Raw genomic sequence first — 21243 nt, 5'->3', positions numbered from 1 at the left:
ACGTCCACCATGTAGTGCCGTCCCGATTTGTCCAAACAATCTCGTCTCCCCTCCACCCTGATGATCCCTCATGCCAGAATTGCCTCAGCCCTCCTTACTGAGACGGGCGTCACCCCCGGAGGCTCTGGGGTTGTTGACGTTACAGTTGCCACCGTGTCTGCCTGTCTGCTCTTCTCACTGAGGGTTATGTTCCAAAGCAGACATGACAGGAGCAGTGCCACAAGGTTTAATCCCGGTGGCAGCAACAGCAGAGGCACCAAACAACAACCCGGTCACATCATCATCCTGATGACTGCATCCTGTCATGAGCAGCATCACACAGCCCTAATGACAAACACAGTTGATCTGTAGGACATCTGGTTGCCTCTGCACCACCGCGCACTATATGGGACAGTCAGAGGCGGACAAAGTATTCAGTTTTGTTACTCACATGGAAGTACTAGCATCACCTTGTGAAAATACTCTGACACTTACATAAGTATCTATAATTTATCACAAGGAGACAATCTCCCCTAAACTACTAGATTATTTAAAAAAAAATAAAAAGAAAAAACACCCAAAAACTCAAAATTACAAAAAAAAAATTAAATAAAAAAACAACCCAAAACTCACAATTATTTAAAAAAGAAAAAAATGAAAATAATGAGAGAATAGAAAAAAAAAAACATCCAAAACTTCAAATCAGAATATATATATATATATATATATATATATATATATATATATATATATATATATATGATATATAGCAAAAGACTTAATTTTCTGTCAATCAACTTACTGATTAATTATTTACTTGTTAAAGCAGTACTTGTATAAACTGTTTGGTGATTTAATTTGTAACAAACATCATACTTTATAAACTACTCTCATCTTTTTATGAAAAACTCTTAATTTGTAAAGTAACTAAAGCTGTCAGATAAATGTAGTGAATCAAAAGTACATTTCCATATGAAATTTAATGGAATAAAGGTGTAAAGTAGCATAAAAAATGCAAACACTCTGGTAAAGTGCTGGTAAAAGTGCAATACTTGAGTAAATGTACTTAGTTGCATTCCACCACTGCAGTGAGTACAATAGTTCACATGATGGCCAGCCGCGTCTGTCTTGGTGTGTTCTTCTCTGGCCCTGTCTGTCTAGCCTGGAGACAGGCCCTCTGTCTGTCTGAGTGTTTGTTAAAGCCGCTCATGCGCTATCTGTCAGCAGGCTGGGGGCATAGCTGGGGAGAGCGCTGCGTGTTTATAGCATTAGACCCAAAGAGTGAATCAAGCTGGCTGCCTTGTCTATAGAACTGTAGCGTGACTGAGTAGTGATGCCACTCTCTTTACCCCCCTCTCCACTCGCCTTGCTCCTTCTCTTTCTCATCAAACACCGCAGGGCGTTAAGGAGGATGAGGTCAGACAAGGCCATGTTTCACAGGGCTTATATTTGAACTGCCGTGCGCGAGCGTCTGTGCATGTGAAAGTTTTTCCTAGCACGAGCGTGTGTGTTTTTGTCGTGGGGAGACAGAATAAGCTCAACTGATCCATGAAATCCACATTTTTCCTTTGTTGTTTTTTTTGTATCATTAGAGGTGTCAAATGGTTTGCGCACTGAAATATCGTGAAGAGAATAACAAAAGGGAAGACGGAAGAGGGCAATTATATTGCAAAAAGTTGACAACGCACTGGAAAAATAACTATTTGACATTAAACTAAGGGTTCGCGCACTGACAAAAATCAGCTCATGAAATAGGAGCCATCATCATAATAAATGAACAACCCCCTAACCTGTAGCCACACACATATGACCCAGTATCAAAGATACTGTATGGTACACTCCTGCAATCTAGCAATTCTCAAACTGCAAAGTTTGATGGTTTTGCACATTCCTGATAAAGAGAAAATGTGTCCTCCTTGTTTATCTACACAACCTTTGAGGAATTGAGGAAGTTCAGCTATGTATACAGTGCTGCACAAAAGTCTAGACCATATTTAAATATCTTATCTTAAATAATCTTCTGGTATACCAGAAGATAAGTATTGTAAATTTCATATTGTCTGCGCAAAAGAGTTGTATACTGTATACATACTTCCAATGCAATACTATATATATACTGAAAAATAAATATGTATTATAATCTTGCTCAAGTAACAAAGTTTAAGGTGGCCTAAGACATTTGCACAGTGCTATATGTATTTATATATGTGTGTGTGTGTGTGTGTGTGTGTAGATATATATGTACACATATACACATATTATAACATTACTGTTCATATCTCCTAATAGATGCAAGCTTGATTTTCTAAGATTCCCAAGATATAGGTCAGTCTGGGAAAAATGCACAGTATGTTAAGAGCTAATCTATAATTTAGGATTAAATAATGCATGGATAATACGGCATGACTTCATCGACTCAACTCTTCCTACACTGGGATGGGAGGTTGCTATCTCACAAAAGCACTAGATGGCAATGTTGCTCCATGGCTGGTCTTGTGTTGACATGCTGGCTGAGAGAGGAGAGGGATAGAGAGGAGAAGAAAGATAGAAAGCAAAGACAGAAAGCAGGAGAGGGTTTTTTTCTTGCTCTTTATGTAGCCCCCTCATGTAGCCTGGCAGCTAGAAGGCATCTCACACTCACCCTCTTTGTCCCAACAACTCCCAAAGTTAATGACTTTACGCATTACTGCAAATGGTGCTTGGTTTTAACATTAAGCCACAGATCTAATGAATACAGTAGGCCGTTGTTGTTCAGTGGCTGTCCTGAGGTAAGGCTTATGTTAAAATATGTCCTAAAAGTGACAGCGAGTGGAGCAGTGAGGAGGATAACAATATAACCGAGACCTCAGCGATGATGGTCCAGGCTGCCTTGTCAGTATGCAGCCAGCATGCGTGTGCGCTTGTAAAGCTGCTGACACGTTCCTCTCTACCTGGCCACATCGCCAATAATTGGCCATCGGAATATCAGTCACAGCCCTGCCGGCCCCTTCGCAGACACACCCGAATCACAGTGTGGTTGTTAAAGGGATCTTAACAGCTGTCTGAAAGATTTCCAATGCCCCCACAAGGTCCCCATTTGGCTATTATCATCATCAGACAAAACCCAGACTTTTTCCAAAACATTGCCTCAATCTTTGGGCAGTTCTGGAGACTCATAAAAACGGCATAGTGCACCTCGCAGAGCATTAGTAAAGCTGATAACAACAGGGATCAATTCATTGAAGGGGGAGAGAGGTGGAGAAGAGGTGGCGGGGGGTTTTCTGGTGAGTCAGACATTCTTGCTCCCACGCACTAACATGAATCAATAACCAGCTTGCTGCCCTCCTCTGCCTTGACTTCCTTCCTGGGCCAGAGAGGAGGCGCACTCTCAGCCCGGCCAGAGTGGTGCCAGAGGTCTAGGGGAAGAGTTGACCTTTGACACATAACTAGCAGACGGCTCCGGGAAGCGCACACACTCATATAACAGAGTGTGGGAACACTGGCCGAAGATGCTCTCTGACTGAGGTGCTGAGGGCACTTAGTGTACCAGCTATCAGCAAATAGGACCTGACATTACATCCTCACACAAAAACAACAACCACCACTATGTTTAGTCTTCCCATGCATGTAGTCACACAAAAACTATTAAGGCCTATTTAGAGGCGGCAGCAACTTCATATTAAAAGTTATGACGATAAGTTGTGTTGACAAGAACTGACGAATGCATCATACTTGATGGGATTTTTCAGATACTCACACATGGGCTTTAGCTGGCCGATCAGCTCCTCCTTTGTCCACTTGGCCCACTCCTTCTTGTCTGTATTGATGGAGCAGAGGATCGGACCGCATGGTTTCCCACAATCCTCAATAGCTGGGACATTCAAATAGTGGACGAGCACGATATCAGGGTTCTGTGGAGAAAGAGAGAAAGAGACGGAGGGGGAGGTTAGACTAATGACTAACTAATGATTATTGTCATTGTCGATTAATCTGTAGATTATTTTCTCAATTAATCTATTAATTGTTTGGTCCATAAAATGTTAGAAAATGGTGAAAAAAAAGACAATGCCCCAAAGGCCAAGATGACATCCTCAAATGTCTTTGTCCAAGACTTACGGTGGCCCAGAGGGTCAACACAGCAACATTTCACAAAAAACAACATTAGCAAAACACAATGACATTTCACAAAACACAGATAGATTTTATAAAGCACTACAACATTTCAGAAAACACAACATTTCAGAAAACATACTTACATTGTAGTGTATTGTGAACTCAGTTTTCTGTCGCATGTTTTCTGATAAATGTCTTGTTTTGTGAAATGTGTTTTCTTAAACATTACTGTGTTTTTCTAAAATGTGATTGTGTTTTCTGAAATATTATCTTGTTTTCTCAAATGTAGTTGTATTTTTCTGAGTTGCAGTTGTATTTTGTGAGTGTTTTCTAAAATGTTGCTGTGTTTTTCTGAACTGTGGTTGTGTTTTCTGAAAAATTATTTTGTTTTCTAAAATGTTGTGTTCTCTCAGGGTCACTGTAATAATCCTAAAATATTCAGTTAATCTAGGAGAAAAAAAACATGAAATATTCACATTTAAAAAGCTGGAATCTAAGCAATCCATTTTCAAATTAACTGGCAATTACTTTAATAGTTGACAACTAATCAATAAATCGTTGCAGCTCTACTGTCTAAGAGCATGATTACTTGAAGATATAAATGCAAAGAGAAGTAGTGACAGATAGATGCTGCGGATGAGCTATGGGGGCTTCAGTGTGGAACAAGCCAGCTGGTTGGTGAAAAGTAAAACGTTGCTGAACTAGAAACACTGGATGATAACCCTCACACACACACACACACACACAGCCCAAGAACAGTAGAGTAAACGGACAATTCATAGCACAACCAGAGAGCAGAACAAATCTGGGATCAGAAATCTGCAATAATCTCACTCATTATGTGACTATCTGTATCGCCAAACGTGTGTGCGCCTGGATGTGTCTGCCAGTGTGTGCCATTTACGTGCGTATTTGTGTGTGCATATGTGTGATAATTATAATGTATGCTCATGTAACACACTTATGGCATTTTGTCAAGTCCTCCCACATGGTGAGTTGATGCCCTCAATTAACTCTGCCTGTATTTACCAAGTCAAAACTCAACAATTTGCCGCCTGCAAATTGTTACTGGGTTACCTCGGCAAATTCCCCAAATTGACAGCTTATGAATAATAGGTGGCGTTTAAAGGAATGTTGTGCTGGTGTGAATAACATCAATTCGCTTCTGTAATCATGAAAAGCTTTGATTACAGAGCATGGCAAAGAGTCAGACAAGGAATGTTCCCGTTTCAGTCCTTATCGCTTCCAATTTATTATAAACATCGGGCTGTCACTAAACCCACACAGAGTGAACACAGAAATACAGTACAATATCCCAACACTGACGCTCAGGATACACAAAACAGTTGCACTGATTGTGATATCAGCAAATACAAGCAGATATCAGTATTTTTTAGTGTAGTTTAGTCTATTTCTGCCATTTTCTAACTTAAACAACTCAAATACACACAAGAAAAAAAAATAAAAACAATAAGCAATGACAAACCAAAGCAAGTTTTGCTGACCAAGAAGGTGTAGGCTGAAGCCTTAGTTTAGTCCACCTACCCTTTTGAATTAATTGTTTTTTTTTTTTAAAAAGGTCCCAGTGTGTGGGATTTAGAGGGATGTATTATCAGGAATGAAATATAATACAATAAGTTTGTTTTCTTTAGTGTATAATCAACTTAAAATAAGGATCTTTGCATTTTTATTACTCTACAATGAACAGTTTTTATTTACATAGGGAATGGGTCCTCAGCCATGGAGATCGCCATATTGAACTGCCATGTTTCAAGAGTAGCAGAGAAAGGACAATCCAAACATTGGGTCCAGACAAGATCACTCGCAATTACATGTCGGCCACCGTAATTAGCAGCCCCTCCATGATAAGAGCGTTGGAAAAACACAATTTTTTAAATGTTAAACTGCTTTATTTAGTATTTTTAACAGTTTAAATCATCGGGTCTGTTAGTTTTGGAGAGGATGGGACCTCTGAGGATAATTTGGCTCCTGGTAAAAACATCCTGAATGTCTGGATCTTAAGTTATCAGAGAAAAAGGCGTGCACACATTAGCAGATGCTGGGCTAACAGCCCGTCTCCAACGTGCCAAACAGCATGTGAGAAACACTAATTTGAAAAGTGAAACTGTTTTATTCAGTGTGTTTACCATTTTAAATCACCTGGTCTGTTAGTTTTGGAGAGAAGGAGACCTCTGTGGATAATTCAGCTCCCCGTAAAAACCTCCTGAACATCTGGATCAGAAATAAGGTGAGCACACATTTAATAGGTGCTGGGCTAGTGGCCCCGTTCTGACATGTCAAACGACATCAGAAAAACACGGATTAGTAACAATAAACTGCTTTATTCAGTGCTTTTAAAGGTTTTAATCATCTATGTTTTGGAGAGGTAGAAACCTCTGTGGATGACTTGGCTTAAGATAAAGTCCTCAGCAATGAACACTGAAGGAAATCTAACTGGGAGAAATTTCAGCTTGTTGCAATCAGTGAACATCACCACTAGATGTCACTATATCCCCTTAAATCTCACACACCGCTCCTTTAAACTGTTAAACATCTTTGGTTTGTAAACATAAAAATTCCTCTCTAAGTTCATAGTGACTCACTCTAGTGGAATGATTTTTGGATACAGTCTGGAGGCATCTTTGTGTTTTACTTTATAAATTAATTGTGCAGTTTTATAGTCCACCAAATCTCTAAATTTGAGGGCATAAATAATTCATTGGTTGGTTCATGATAATCAGCTCTGTTTACAATTCTTACAGCTCCCTTCTGCAGCATAAAAATCAGATTTGTGATTGTTCTGCATGTATTTTCCAAAACGTCCATACCATATGTAATTTATGGAGCTATAAAAGAATATGGAAGAAACACATGACACACAAAACCATTCATACATGCATGCACTTGCAGCTAAAAAAAGAAGCAAGAATTGACAAACAAACAAAGACCTTGATGGAGAAAAATGCCCGTGACAACATGCGTGTGTGACTGCAGTTTGAAGCTTCATCAGTACTAAGTGGCAAATAAATCAGGGTGCTGCTACTGTAGGTCTGTGCTCCCTCTCAGTGTGAGCCATTAATCTACAACTGCAACCCTCTCTCTCCCTCTCCCCTTTCATCAGACAGGGGTGTGGTTGGGGGCAAACAGATCCAAAGAAACAATCAGTTCTTTGAAATAAAAAAAAAAATCCACCATCTCAACAGCTCCAGTAGCAGAAGAAATCATATGTAAAGGAGTCTCAGGAGGACAGATGACCTCCCTCCAGCACCTCCACCAGGAGCTGGAGCCGGACACTGCAGCATGTTATCTCACTGCTTTCCTTGTCCCCTGTCATTGGTATGGACACCAGGTGACGACTGCTGCCCTGTTTGGATGGAGATGGCACAGGGTGGTGTGCGATGCTCCCAGATGGCATCACCAGCTGTGTCAATAGCTCAGAGATGCCCTCAATCTTTACTTGTAATGAGAGCGTGTAACGCTGAAAGCTTCATTCAGGTCTGATCAACCATATGTGGATGTATGGGAGTGGACACAGACACACTAAACATTTACATGGATAGCTACATCCATCTAAATTTATAGCTCGATTTGGCCATTTAACTGGACTATGACTACAAGCACCGAGGTGTATGTCCAACTGCCATAGTTGGTGGTGATATGTCCCCTTTCAGCTAGTTGCTATTGGACTTTCTTCTGGTTGGCCTATTACGTCACATAGCAACCAAGACATTGAAAAAATCTTGGTTATAAAAAAATAGAAAAAAACACCCACACTTTTTTTTTTTTTTTTTTTTTTTAAAAAAAGCACCCGATAAATTACCAAAAAAACTGAGAAAAATTTTTGAAAAAACTCAAAACTATAAGCAAAACTGAAAATGAATGAACTGATTGATTAATTAACTACTTGTTAAAGCATTACTTGTATAAACTGTTTGATGAATTGGCTGCATGTCGAATGGTTACAACATGAATACCTTTTCAACACTTCACATTTTGTATGAACTCTACACTTTACTTGCTGCTTTTGTATTGTTTTGTTTTCTTCCCGTATTCTTCTTTTGTTTTTTCTGGCTTTCTTCTACAAAATTATGTTATTCAACTTTCGAGTCAAAGCCCGGCACGGGGATCATGGAGCATGTGCAGAATGCTTAGGCCAGTTCAGGTCTGCCTGAAGCATCTATATGAAAGAGTAAATCAACCCCAAACCGCATTATCTAGACGTGTTTGTCCAACGATTTTAGACGGACTAACATGTTTACATATATTTTAAATGTCCAGTTTAAATCTGACTTAACTTATTCACATACTGTAACAGGCACTACATACAGGTAAATTTACTATATATACTCACAAGACAACAAGGGTTAGCTTTACACAATCATACATGTGAATCTGTGCAATCTCATCTTTCCAACACCCACAGTCGCAGCTGTTTCCTACCTTTTCACACATAGCCACACATGCACGTGCACACACACACACACACACACACACACGCACACACACACACACACATACACACACACAACACAAAGGAAGAGACCATGTGCCAGCCTTAGAGCTCACCCAAACACAAGTAATCTGTGTCGCTGTGCTTTGCTGTTAGAAATCTGCTATCTGTCTGTCGCTCTCTTTCCCCCCAATCTTGTTTCGATTCTCCCTCTTCTTCTTACTTTACAACACCTCTAACAGTTCTCTCCCAACTCAGGGCCCACCTCCACTCTGAGAGGAAAACAACACAATGAAAATGTAAAGCATCACATAAATCTATCAGGATGGTAATTTAATTTAGTTTCCTGCTGGCTGCTTTCTTTTTTACCACAGTGTAATATCAGGAGTTGGTTCTCCTGGAGTCGAGGCGGGGGGAAAAACGGGCTGAGGGGGATCTTTTTGTCTGGATTTTCTAGAGAAAATGAGATCTCATTAACTTATTGATTCATTGTGTAATGTAGTCTTTTGGTTGTGTTTTCACTCCCCATGCGGGTCTCAGGGCAGCTTTCCAGCTTCACTTCCGCAGTGGAAGGAATGAGACTGGGATACAGCAGCAGGAGCCTGTGGTGAGCATGCGGGTGAGGATGTGAAGCTGTCTGTATCTGAGTTTACAGTGTTGGGTGAAGTATTCAATTCCTTTACTTAAGTAAAAGTACTAATACCACCCTGTGCAAATACTCTGTTACTAGTAAAAATCCTGCATTGAAAATGGAACTAAATGATGGTTGAAAGTAAAAGTAAGTCTGAATGATCAGGAAAATGTACTTAAAGTATGAAAAGTAAAAGTATCCAATGCAGAACAATCTTCCAAAAAAAGAAAACAAAAGAACACACCCAAAAAGCTGCGTTAAAAAAATAACTGACAACTCACAAACTATTTAAAAAATATAAAAAACACCCCCAAAACTCACAATAATTAAAAGAGAAGAAAAAAATAAATGATGTTTATCAAAACAGTAAACAGGCAAATCATTTTCTGTGAATTGTTTGATTGATCAATCAACTAATTGTTGAAGCTGTACTTGTTTAACTATTTGGTGATTTAATTGATAACAAACATCAGATTTTCTCTTATGTTTTTTTTTATGCAAAACTCTTAATTTGTAAAGTAACTAAAGCTGTCAGATAAATGTAGTGAAGTAACAAGTACAACATTACTCTCTGAAATGTAGTGGAGTAAAAGTATAAAGCAGCACTAAAGTAAAGTACAAGTGCCTCAAATTCAAACTTAACTGTTGTACTTGAGTAAATGTACTTTGCTACATTCCACCACTGCTGTGGACTTCAATAGTTTACATGATATCCACCACTGTGTTTGTATATGAGCCTATAAATGCATAAATGTCAGCACGATGGCCATATCTGCAAGCATGCGTGCCAACCATTTCCCACGTTAAGGCCTCTTAAAGCATGAACACATCATGCATATGTAAAATCTAGCATGTCTCCAGCCAGCATTTTGATGTTGCTGTGTTGTGTTAATGTTTACTGCGCCTCCCTAGAACAGATGGATAGATGTTGAGCTAATTACTAGCGGAGTCTTGGGGAGTCAGCCATGGGGGCGGAAGGCCTGCTGAGTGGGTGGTGGAGCGCCTTCCTACTCCTCCTTTCATCACTTCTCGGTCTCACATCAGCATACAAAGGCATACATGCACGTTTAAAAGAACACACAGTCGTGCAAGCAGCCTAATACACAGGCACACGTTGAAAAAGTTGGTGTGCCAACACTTGCACACATATGCAGGACATCGCCATCGCAACCGAAGGATAAAGGTGCTGTTGTAGCCAGGCAACAGGTTTCTCTGGCACCCACGCACTTAGAGGCAGCCAGTGCTCCTACGATCTCTCAGTGACTGCCTACCTCGTCCTGAAGTCATACACCCTGTTATGCTCCAAAAGACAAGGAGGGGGAGAAGGAGAGAGATTCGCTAATGGAGCTGAAGACACAGACTGAGTTAGATGTCGGTGAAGACAGATACAATGACCTTCTACTTTGTGCCGAATGTGTGGTAGCGGATGTGTATGCAGTGCGGCTAAGATATAACTAACTGGGACTTGAGTACAAAGCACATCTGTTGATGGAATCCGGTATTAGTGGTCAAGTAATGTGTTCGCTGTCTCGTTAAGTCTCTGTGACCCTTTCCACAGCTCTGCCACTCTCCCTGGGACACCTCTGTGTAGCCGCTACTTCAACAGCCCACCGCAGCTCATTAAGAGTCAGAGAGTTTGAGAGAGAGATACATGGAAAGTCGGGGACAGAAAGAAGAATGAGAGTAACAGCTCTTATATTGTCAGCCAGGCAGCTCTGCTCCATGGTTGTACTCCACCATAGTAGGCCTCGCTTTCACAACCAGTGCACAGGAGCGATAAGAACACCATTAACATGAAAGGATCTTAATTGAGAGGGGATGCTTCATGCGACGTGGATGAGCCCGGGAGTGCAGGAGGAAAACCTTGTTCCTCTCTGATAAAATAACCCACACCCAGGAATGGGGGCTTCAAAGCTTGTCATGGTGAAGGAAAGAGTGGAGCAGACAGGGGCTCAGGTATGGAAACCCCCCCCTCCTTCTCACCCAATTTTACTCTGAGGAAGGAAAAATAAGCAAAGGAGGAATCAGACAGTCCTTCATGGGAGAATTGAACTAGTATGCTACAGGGATATCCATTTCAATACAAAATATCATGAAAGCAGAAACAGTCGATTGTTTTGTCACAAACATTCAGCATCAAGGCGTAAATACAGAGGGGAGTCGCATGTGTTGGTGTGTTTGTAGATGTATCTGTGACTTTATGTATTTGCGTCTGCCTACATTAAATTATAAATAGCGTGTGAATGAGCGTCTGGAGGCAGATTTCTGTATGTTGCTCGGCGCACGTACATCAGTATGCATGCTGAATGAGTGCAATGAGCTGTGAGTGTGAGTCTGAGTGGATCTGCTATTTTGACTGCATATTCATTCCGTCTGTGCTCGCAATGCATATTAGTTTGTGCTGTGAATCTTTGCATATGTCTGTGCAGCACAAGCAACACCTGTGTGTGTATTAGGAATTGGGTAAGTAAAGCTTATATAGCACTTTTTAATACACACAGTTACAAATCGCTTCACACACACGCACACACACACGTACACACCCTTAAAATAAATGAGTGAATTAGTTAATCAAGTTCCAATAAATTACAATATAGAACGCAGCACAATGAGTGACAGACAAGACTAAAACAAACAAACAAAAGCATCACAAATGGAGTTGCTCTATTAAGGTGGGTTTTCAGTAGCTGCTTAAAACAGTCCAAGGACTCAGAAAATCTGATGGACAGGGGGAGATTGTTCCAGAGGGCTAAAACAGCAAATGCACGATCACCATTTGTTTTGCAGTTGGAGCAGGGGATGGAAAAAAGGCCAAGATTTGAGGATCGGAGTGGTCAAGAAGTCGAGTAAGGAACAAGGAAATCAGAAATATAACTGGGGGCAAAACGTTTTTAACATAATTTTAGATATTTAATTATGGAAATTATTATTATAGTGTAAGGGAAATTTCACCTAGATTTTTGAAATAGTGATTGAGCTTTACCTGAGTTATCTGTCTTGTGGCGTTTCTTCTGCGAAGCATATAAAACAAAAGCAGCTCCTAATAAAATATTAAATGTAGTATTATAGTTATAATTAGGGCTGTCATATGATTAATTTTTAAAATTGCAAAAATAATCACAGAATTTCAAAGTTAATCGCGATTAATTGTACTATTCTTTTTTTTAATCACGTTTTCAATTCCATTATTTTGCATTAAAAAACAGTCATGAAGTCCATGTTGACAATGTAATGCTATTCTTACAAGATTGTCTTGTCACATGACAGCAAAAAGAACTGCATGGGACCAGCATTAAGTGGGCATGTCTGTAAAGGGGAGACTCATGGGTACCAACAGAACCCATTTTCATTCAGATATGTTGAGGTCAGAGGTTAAGGGACTCTTGTGAAATGACGGTACTGTTTCTATTGACAAAATTTTGCCTAACTTTGGAACGTTATTCTGCCTTCTTACTAAGGAGCTAGCATGACATGGTACCACCGAATATCTTAAGTCTTCTTGTTTCATATGATGCCAGTACCATAACTCTCACTTTACTCTACTCAGCCCGGCACAGCCTCTTAAGGACAGGAATGTTAGCTGGTGATTAGGCAAAAAATTAACCGTACCTTAACCGATTACGGACCTTAATCATGTTAATTGCTATTAATGTGTTAACGCTGACAGCCCTGATATAAAACAAAAACAGCTCATGTAAAATATTAAATATAGAATTGCAGTTATAATGTACGTATTTCATGTCGTGTGCAGTGGCCCGCTGAACGTGTCTGAGGGGTTATTAAGGCCCTGCTCTCTCGCCTATGCGGGGGCAGCTGCCCTGGCAGTGGCATAGTGATGGATGACATGGGGTGCCAGTCATTAGGCAGCCTCCTGGCCTCTGGCACTGAGGTTGCACTCTTAAACACCGACCTCCCCCGCCTGTCCCCAAACGCCGCTGCTCATTTCAAGGTCAACTGCCTCTGTAGTGCTGTAAGTTCACCTCCACAAGGCACAAGACTTCTTCTTTTGTTTGGAACCTTTATCGCTCACTGCCGACGGGTGTGTTTTGGAATATGGGGGTGGCTGGTTGGTGCCTTGCCTCGTGCAGATGCACAGAAACACACACATGAACACACACATACAAACGCACACACCGAGGTAAACAAAACAGCTACGTCAAACCAACCCAAAAAAGGCAGCAAACAGCCTGGAGCTCCTGTCTAGGTAGCTGAGCAATCCCCTATATGAACTGGTCTCCTCCCCCCTCTCTCTCTCTGGGTCTTCTATGACAAACTCATATAAATGTTCCCAGTTTAGAATACAGACACCCTAATTGGGGTGTCTGGAGTCAATGCTCAACTTAACTGCTACAGTTCACCCTCTACTGCACCCGGCTCTCCACCAACTACAACGCTGCCTGAGTGCCAGGCTAAAACGATGCCCGGGGTGGGTACCAATCCAAGGGTAAGAGCCAGTTTACAGAGGGCTTCTTAATGTGAATTGCCTCGATTGCCTCCGTCCAAGGTCTGTGAGTGGGATGGCGGAGCACAGCACAGCAGGAGGTCCTGATTTAGGGGAAGATTCATGCTCCACCTCTTTACCTCCACTACCTAGTGCACGGGCTGTGAGATATGAAAGGCAGAACTTGGAACTTTTGAGGAACAGGAAGAGGCCAGCATGTTTGAGCGTGTTTCGGAGGAAGCCAGGGGCTGAGGCCTGTGATGTTTAATTCAGTAGCACATAATCACTCCGATGGAGTTGAGAGCGGGGCTTTAAATAACTCAGCTTAGAGGGGCAGAACTGCTTCACTCTGGGTGGGGGGAATGCGAGTCCATGCTGATGTGAGTGTGTGTGCACGTGCTTTGTGCACTTGTGTGTGTAATTGTGCAGATATGTGAGTGCATTTCTACATGTCTGTGAGTGCAAGAGAGTGCTCTGTGTTTTAGTGTGTGGCTCCTCCCTGCTTTGATTTTTTTTATTATTTGTGCAGTGCACCACAGTAAAAGGTGGAGTGTGTTTGTTGCTGTGCCAAGCATCTGCATGCATTACAATAAAAGTGCAAAAGGCCAGCATTCAGAGCCTGAATATGGAGGAGCATTGTGGATGCCAAGCAGGCAGGCAGTAAGTCAAGCGGTAAGCCGGGCAGTGAGGCATTGAAGCCCCTTTAGCTGCCACAACTCAACTCACAGTTTACAGCCTACTTATTCTTCCTAAGGCCCTTTCAGAGCACACTAGCCTCTCCATTAGTTGTGGTGGTCCCAAGTGAGAGGCCACGCTGCCCAGGGGCGAGCTGAGAAAGGGCCATCAGGATCCCATCCGCCTGCCATAATGGCCTTGGCTCAGCCCATGGCACTGATCCTAATATTCAGTGGCCATCCAGGTGACACAAGTCACACTGGAATAAAAGGAGGGAGAGGAAGTTACTGAGCTCTCCCCGACACTGGGAGGATTTAACCGTGTGCTCCCCCTTCATGCCTCTATTCCTTTGTTTCCGCCTCAAAATAACCTCTCAACCTCTGGCTTTCTCCAAGTCTTCCCCACTCTTTCATTTTCATCTCTTCCTCCTAGGGCATAGTGCAATTCATTTGGAGGAGGAAAACACGGCTAATGCCATCTCTCTCTACTCCCCTCTCTCTTCTGCTCTCGCTCCCTTTCATATCAGCGCTGAGTCTGATTTGTTTGTGCGCGTCGTCTTTCTCCCCGTGCCAGTCGACAAGGCGTGCTATTTATGTGCCTCTGCTCGTGTCTGTGAGCGAATCAGGACTTCACAGGAGCAGCCAGGGGAGATGTGCTGGTGCATTTCTAAACAGGGAGTCACAGGGAGGACTGATGTGTGTCCAGCAGCAAGACAGTCCAACCTGGCCACTATCTGCACCTGCAATGGCCCGCTGAACAACAATAGATAACGCGGGGTTGTCGGCATCAACAACAACAACTGTTGAGGTTGTAGCAGGAAAACAGACCCGGTGAAGCACAAACTAGTGGAGCATAAATGCACATATATGTAGACATGTACTCGCACTGTATGCATCGAGAGACTTACACACAATGACAACAGCAACGGCCACAGGACTGCTGAGCCTGTGTGCTCTGTCAAGCATGGTGAGGGGCTCATTATTATTACTGGGCTGGATACTGGAGCAGCCCCAGAGCTCAGCTTGGCAAGACCTCTCTCTGGAGACACACACACTGGCCTCTACACACACACACACACCATACAAATGGGTAATCAAACGTCTGCCCCTGGGAAAAAAAATGCTCAAATGGTTTCCTAGCAACCAATGGTGTGTATTGGGTCCACATGAAAAATGAAAAATAAAGACAGTGTGTGTGTGGTTGTGTGCGAGACAGAATGAAAGAATGAGGTTGAGATTAACAGTGTATATTAGAGGGAGATAGAGGGGTTTATGGGGTGAAGTACGGAGTGGTCTGAGATAAGAAGTCGTGAATGGGGGATATGAAAAGGTAATGAAGAGAGAAAGAGAAAAGGCACCATCAGAAGCCTGCCAATCAGATCCACAAACACAAGCATTTCCCCAGCCTCTCTACAGGGGCAGTGTTGACTGTGAGTTGATCCACAGAGCAGGTCCACAGACAGTTAAGGTCATGGTTATCAAATCACAGCTCTGAGAGAGATCATCGCGGGAATAAATCTTACACACTGTTACAAATATGTAGCAGCATTGCAGGGGAGGGGATTATGCAAGAAGAAAAGCATAGGCTTTAGAAAAACAGCCTAAAACTGCACATTGCGCCAGGTTTGAATGCAAAACACAGGGGGCTGAGCTGTACCAAAGGCACACAATCAGGTGAGAGTAGTGGTTTGTAAAATTGCCGCAGAGTGCCGTACAAAGAATCTCCGGGCCTCTGAAGAGTTTTTTGATCATTGCAAAACATCGTAGCTAAAACACAGCGAGTCCCCTTTAAAAAGATTCAACAAAACGACAGAGTTACATTTGTTTATCTGTGTGCAAGCGTGTGAAATGCGAGGAGCAAAGCGGCGTGTAATAGTGTGCGTGTGTGTTTCCAGAAGATACTGCGTGATTGTGTGTGTGCATGTTTGGTACATCTGTCTGTAAAATTGTGTGTGTGAGGTAGTGAGAGGCATACTATCTCCATCCAGCAGCTGCCACAAAGAGGCTTCCCAAAACAAGCGCAGGGCCATGACAGAGACAGAGCGACCGCAGCCTTCTGGTGGTGTAATAGGAAATTAATTGAGACCATCAATATGGTATTAATCATTAAAGCACAGGTGCTGAGGTGGCACTTTGCTGACTGCTCTACTGTTGGCAGCACTCACACACACACACACACACACACACACACACACACACACACATACACACACACACACACACAGAGTAAAAGTTTGACCTGCTGTTGTGCAAATGTAGGTGGGGACAAAAAGAGAAAAGCGGAGACAAAGGGAAAAAGGAAAGTCAGTATCCTCCATTTAACCCTTTGAAACCTGGATAAACATCAGTTTTCTTGTGCTGAATTAACATGACTTCCACAAGCATTTTAACCTTTGAAACCTGGGCAAAGTGGTTGATTATTTGGAAAAGAAAAACAAAAAAACAGTCAAAGGTGACAAGAATACTAATCTGAAAAAGAAAAAAAAGAAAATTATTTAAAATTCTCAAAATGCTTGAAAAGTCCAGAAAACTATATTTACAGTTACTATAATTATATATATATTATATATATATATATTAGATATACGATTAATACGAAATTGTTTGGGCAATTCCTTGGTTATTTTTGTTTTGTTTTTCCTATTTCTAATTTTCTTCTAACTTTTACTAATTTCTTGCTTGGGTCATTAAGTTTAGTTTAGTTTATTTGATATAGACATTATAGTAGCATTAGAAATGCACCTTTGTCCCGATTAATCAGTAATGTGGATATAATGATTAAGTGGGTAAAAGCAAATAATAGAACGGCTATAACATTCTGGTATATTCAGAAAATTATATTATTATACTTTAACGCAGCCTTAAAAACTCAAAAATTGAGTAAAATCCACTATATATCAAAATTAAGTGCTTTTTTTTTTTTTTGTTTACAATCTTAGAATGGACATGCTACACACTTTTGGACCGTGACCCACCGGTTGGGAACCACTGTTTTATAATATTAACATATTGCCCAGCCCGAATCCAAGGTCATCCTTGCTTTGCATACGAGGGGTTAGTGTTCACCTCTTCTGAGCTCCCTCTGATAATGACTAAATAGCGAGACAGAAATTGAATAGGAGTGCTTATTCTGAAAGATGTTCAAATCAGAAAAATGACAGGTAAATTTGGGGAAATATTCATCAACTCCCTGGGAAGCCATGTTTCTTATAACACCTAATCCTTCGTGAGGCAAAGCACAGTGAGGACTGGAGTGCCGGTGTTAATCAGCCAGAGGAGAGCCAAATTGCAGCAACTACATTAAGCCGTTAAGCACACCACGTCTCCAAATTGTTTGAGGTGTCTCACTGAGATGAATGCTTCTTCTTATGAATAATACATCATGCACATAGAAAACCAGACTTTATATAAATGTGCATGTGAGCGCACATGCACACGGATACACGCAGCAAACGCATGTGTGCGTCTCTTGCTGAGACAGCTGTGCAGGATGGGGCGTTTGTGCACACCAGAGATCAGCAGGGTGATGTTTCCAACACTTTTTTTTCAGTCTGAGTGAAGTCCAGGATCAACTAGCCTCCACCGGCACTTCACACCAAACCCGCACCACCTCATGTCTGTCAGTGTCAAGGTTGAGCCTATGAAATGTTTATGATTCAGGAGCTGTAGATAAGATGGAGATTGATCTGGATTGAAAGGCAAATAAGATTGCCAAAGCCCAGAGTCAGCTGAAAAGCTGGCATAGGGAGCAGAGAGGGGAAAGGAGGAGAAAATGCATTAACACAGGTCTGGCCCTGAGAGAGCACATAGTAATGAGTACCCCCTCTACACACACTGCATGCTGGGAGAGAGAATATGGACACACCATCATGACCAGCTGATTGATGCCGTGCGCGCGCGTGTGTGAGTGTGACTGTGTTTGATCCGTTTGCCTGATTGCTGCCATGCTTGAGACTTGCAGCTCTCGACTACTGACACTATCTTTGTTCTGTGGTGTGTTTGAAAGGCAGGGCTCACCTAATGATGCTATCAAAAAACATTAGGTATATTCAGACTAGTTGCTGGCTGATATTCAAAATTTATAGGTTTGACTCAATGGCTGCATATAACGATGGAAGCCATCATAACTTGCCAAAAATATAGTATGCCAAATATATATATAAATATATATATATATATATATATAATATATATATATATATATATATATATATATATATATATATATATATATATATATATATATATATAATATATATATATATATATATATATATATACTGTTACCGACAGGGACATCGACCAAAATAAAAGATTAAAATACACATCAAATGAATGTTTTTCAAATACGGTGTCATTTTAGGTAATTCTTATCATGCTTATGTTCTAGTGATTATTTTTCTAATAACTTTAGTTTTAATTGGATATTTGATGCTATAAAAAGGGGATAATGAGATTTTCTTGTAAGTACATTTGTTTTGATGGTTTTAAGCTTCTTTTCTGCAAACAAAATTTAGCATTATCACACTAACCATTGGGGGTCCATATACTAATGGGTGACGTTACAGTGGCTACATCCATTATTGTATACAGTCAATGTCACTGAATGATTATGGCAGCACTGGCAAAAAGTGGAGACTCCTTGTCCGTCTTTATATACAGTCTATGGTTTGACTACATGCAGTTTTATAGGTCTGAGTCAGGAGACAAAGGAACGTTCTATAAAAGAAGTTTTAATGTGAAAACATGTTAAGAAAGTGCCACTTAGTAGCACACCATCAAAACTTCATGGGAGTATTGTTAGCTCTAGCTCTTTTTAACACCCTGGTGATAACATATCAGCTTTGATTTATGATATCGAACTCTGAAACAAAAGGGGAAATGATGTCATCAAATGGAGCCTTTTTCAAAGGCCAGAGGAATCTGCGTGCATGCATTAATATGTGTATTTGTGTGTGTGCATATGGGACGGGTGGAAGGATGAGACCCTTTGATGTATCCCCCGACGGCCCTGGCCAGCTTGCAGGAGAGGAACAGAGCAGAGGCCACCAGAGAGTTGGGCCCCGAGCCCCGGGGCCTGTTCTTTCCCTCCCCCTCTCAGCCTGCCTTCCCCTCCCTCCTCTGATCAATACTGGGTCCTAATCACAGAGGACAGTATGGTAGTCCTCTCTTTCTCTCATCTCCTCTCGCACTTTTTCTTCTCATGGTGTTACAACCTCTGCCTCTACCACGCTACTGCCAGCGAGCATAAATTACACAAACTTGTGTGTCCTCTCTGTGCGTGTATGTGTCCATATGTGTCCACACTTTTGCATGTGTGTGCAACATGCATTCTGCCAGTGTTTCGATGCATATTTGCGAAAGGGAGTCGGTTTGAGTCTCTGTAAATACGTGAACAGGCTTATACAAGGCTGTTAAAATGTGAGCATGTGTCTGTGTACAACAAGATAAGAGAATATCCTTGAAAAAGCAACACCAACATAAACCCCAGTGAATTATGAGCAGCATGCATAAACTTGAATAATAACACATCCCCTCATTTCGGTGGCTTTATCCCAGTTATCTAATTGCCTGTGTCTTTTTTTCTCTTTAATAAACTAATGAATGTGGCTTGGGTTGAGGCCTGGAATCATATAGGCAGCAATAAGTAGCACTGCTTTAAACCCCCAAACTGCATCAGAACAGCTGAATAATTTGTAGGAGAAATAATTACGGGGCAGAAGAGCAGGCATCAATCCTGGAACACCGACAGTGCCCTCGCTGGAAACTACCTCACCCATAAGCCAAGGCTCCATTAGGTATTGTCTGGGGCCTACAGGCTAATTTGTTTGCATCAATAATACATTCAAAGGATTTATCTAACTTGCAAATGAGTGTTCATTTACTGGTCCAAGAGGCAGGGAGGAGAGGAGGCAGCAGGAGAGAAGGTGTGAAAGGCTGAAACAGCTGGTTGGGGCTATCTGGGACACAGTTAACCCTTTGCTAGGCAGCAGGATGGTGGTCCATATCAGTGCTGGAATGTAACTAAGGACATTTACTCAAGTACTACTCAAGTACAAATGTCAGGTACTTGTTCTTTAGCTGAGTCATTTCTTTTCACAGTTTATACTTTTACTCCACTACATCTCGGAGGGAAATACTGTGCGTTTTACTTCACTACATTTAACTGAACGCTTTAGTTACTTTAAAAATTGAAATTTTTGCATAAAAACAAAAGGATAGGGAATTAAATGTGATGCTTTTTGTTATAAATTAAGCTACCCAATTACACAAGTACAGTTTATACAAGTACAGCTGAAATGATTAGTCGATTAATCATTAGCTGATTGACAGAAAATTAATTGGCAACTATTTTCTTTTACTTTCTTTTTTAAATTTTTTTTTTAGGCTTTTAGCCTTTACTTGATAGGACGGCTTATTGTGTGAAAGGGGGAAGAGAGGGGATGACATGCAGCAAAGGGTTGTTTTTTTTGTTTTGTTTTTTCCATTTTTCTGCACGGGGAACAATTATTTAATAAACATTTAAGTCTTCTTTGTTTTTTTTTAAAAATAGTTTTGAGTTTTGAGGTCTTTATAGATTTTTTCTGAATTGAGTACTTGAGTACAAATATATTAAGAGACATTTAAGTAGACAATGTTTACATTTTTTTTTTTAATTTTGTGAATATTGTTGAGTTTTCATTTTTTTTTTTGGCAATTATTTTCTAAACATTTGTTTTAAATATAACATTAAAAAAACAACAGTTTAAAAAACACATAGAAGTAACATATATATAAGTAAAAAAAATAGTTCTTTTACTAAAGTAAAGAAACTGCATACTTACTCCACCCCTGGTCCATATCTACCAGTTAGTCAGTACTATTCAGAACTGGTTGGTTCTGACATGCTTGGATAACAGCCAGTGTTTATGTAGGGCACAGAGAGGCCAAGGTGCTGGTGACCAACCCTTGGAAAGGCATCAAAAAATGAAGCAGA

General features: G+C 41.0%; 1 protein-coding gene across 1 annotated transcript in view; it reads right to left on the bottom strand.

Annotated features, from left to right (window-relative positions):
• The window catches only part of camta1a (calmodulin binding transcription activator 1a), a 393330-nt gene that overhangs the window by 46039 nt on the left and 326048 nt on the right, over positions 1–21243 (bottom strand). Inside the window, exon 7 of the mRNA XM_042492229.1 lies at positions 3716–3869. Coding sequence (XP_042348163.1) covers positions 3716–3869 — 154 coding nt within the window. The remainder of the gene's footprint in view (positions 1–3715; positions 3870–21243) is intronic.

Source organism: Plectropomus leopardus, chromosome 8, assembly GCF_008729295.1.
Source record: "Plectropomus leopardus isolate mb chromosome 8, YSFRI_Pleo_2.0, whole genome shotgun sequence".
Lineage (NCBI taxonomy): Eukaryota > Metazoa > Chordata > Actinopteri > Perciformes > Serranidae > Plectropomus > Plectropomus leopardus.
The sequence above is the reverse complement of the archived record's forward strand: the minus strand, read 5'-3'. Positions and strand labels throughout refer to the sequence as shown.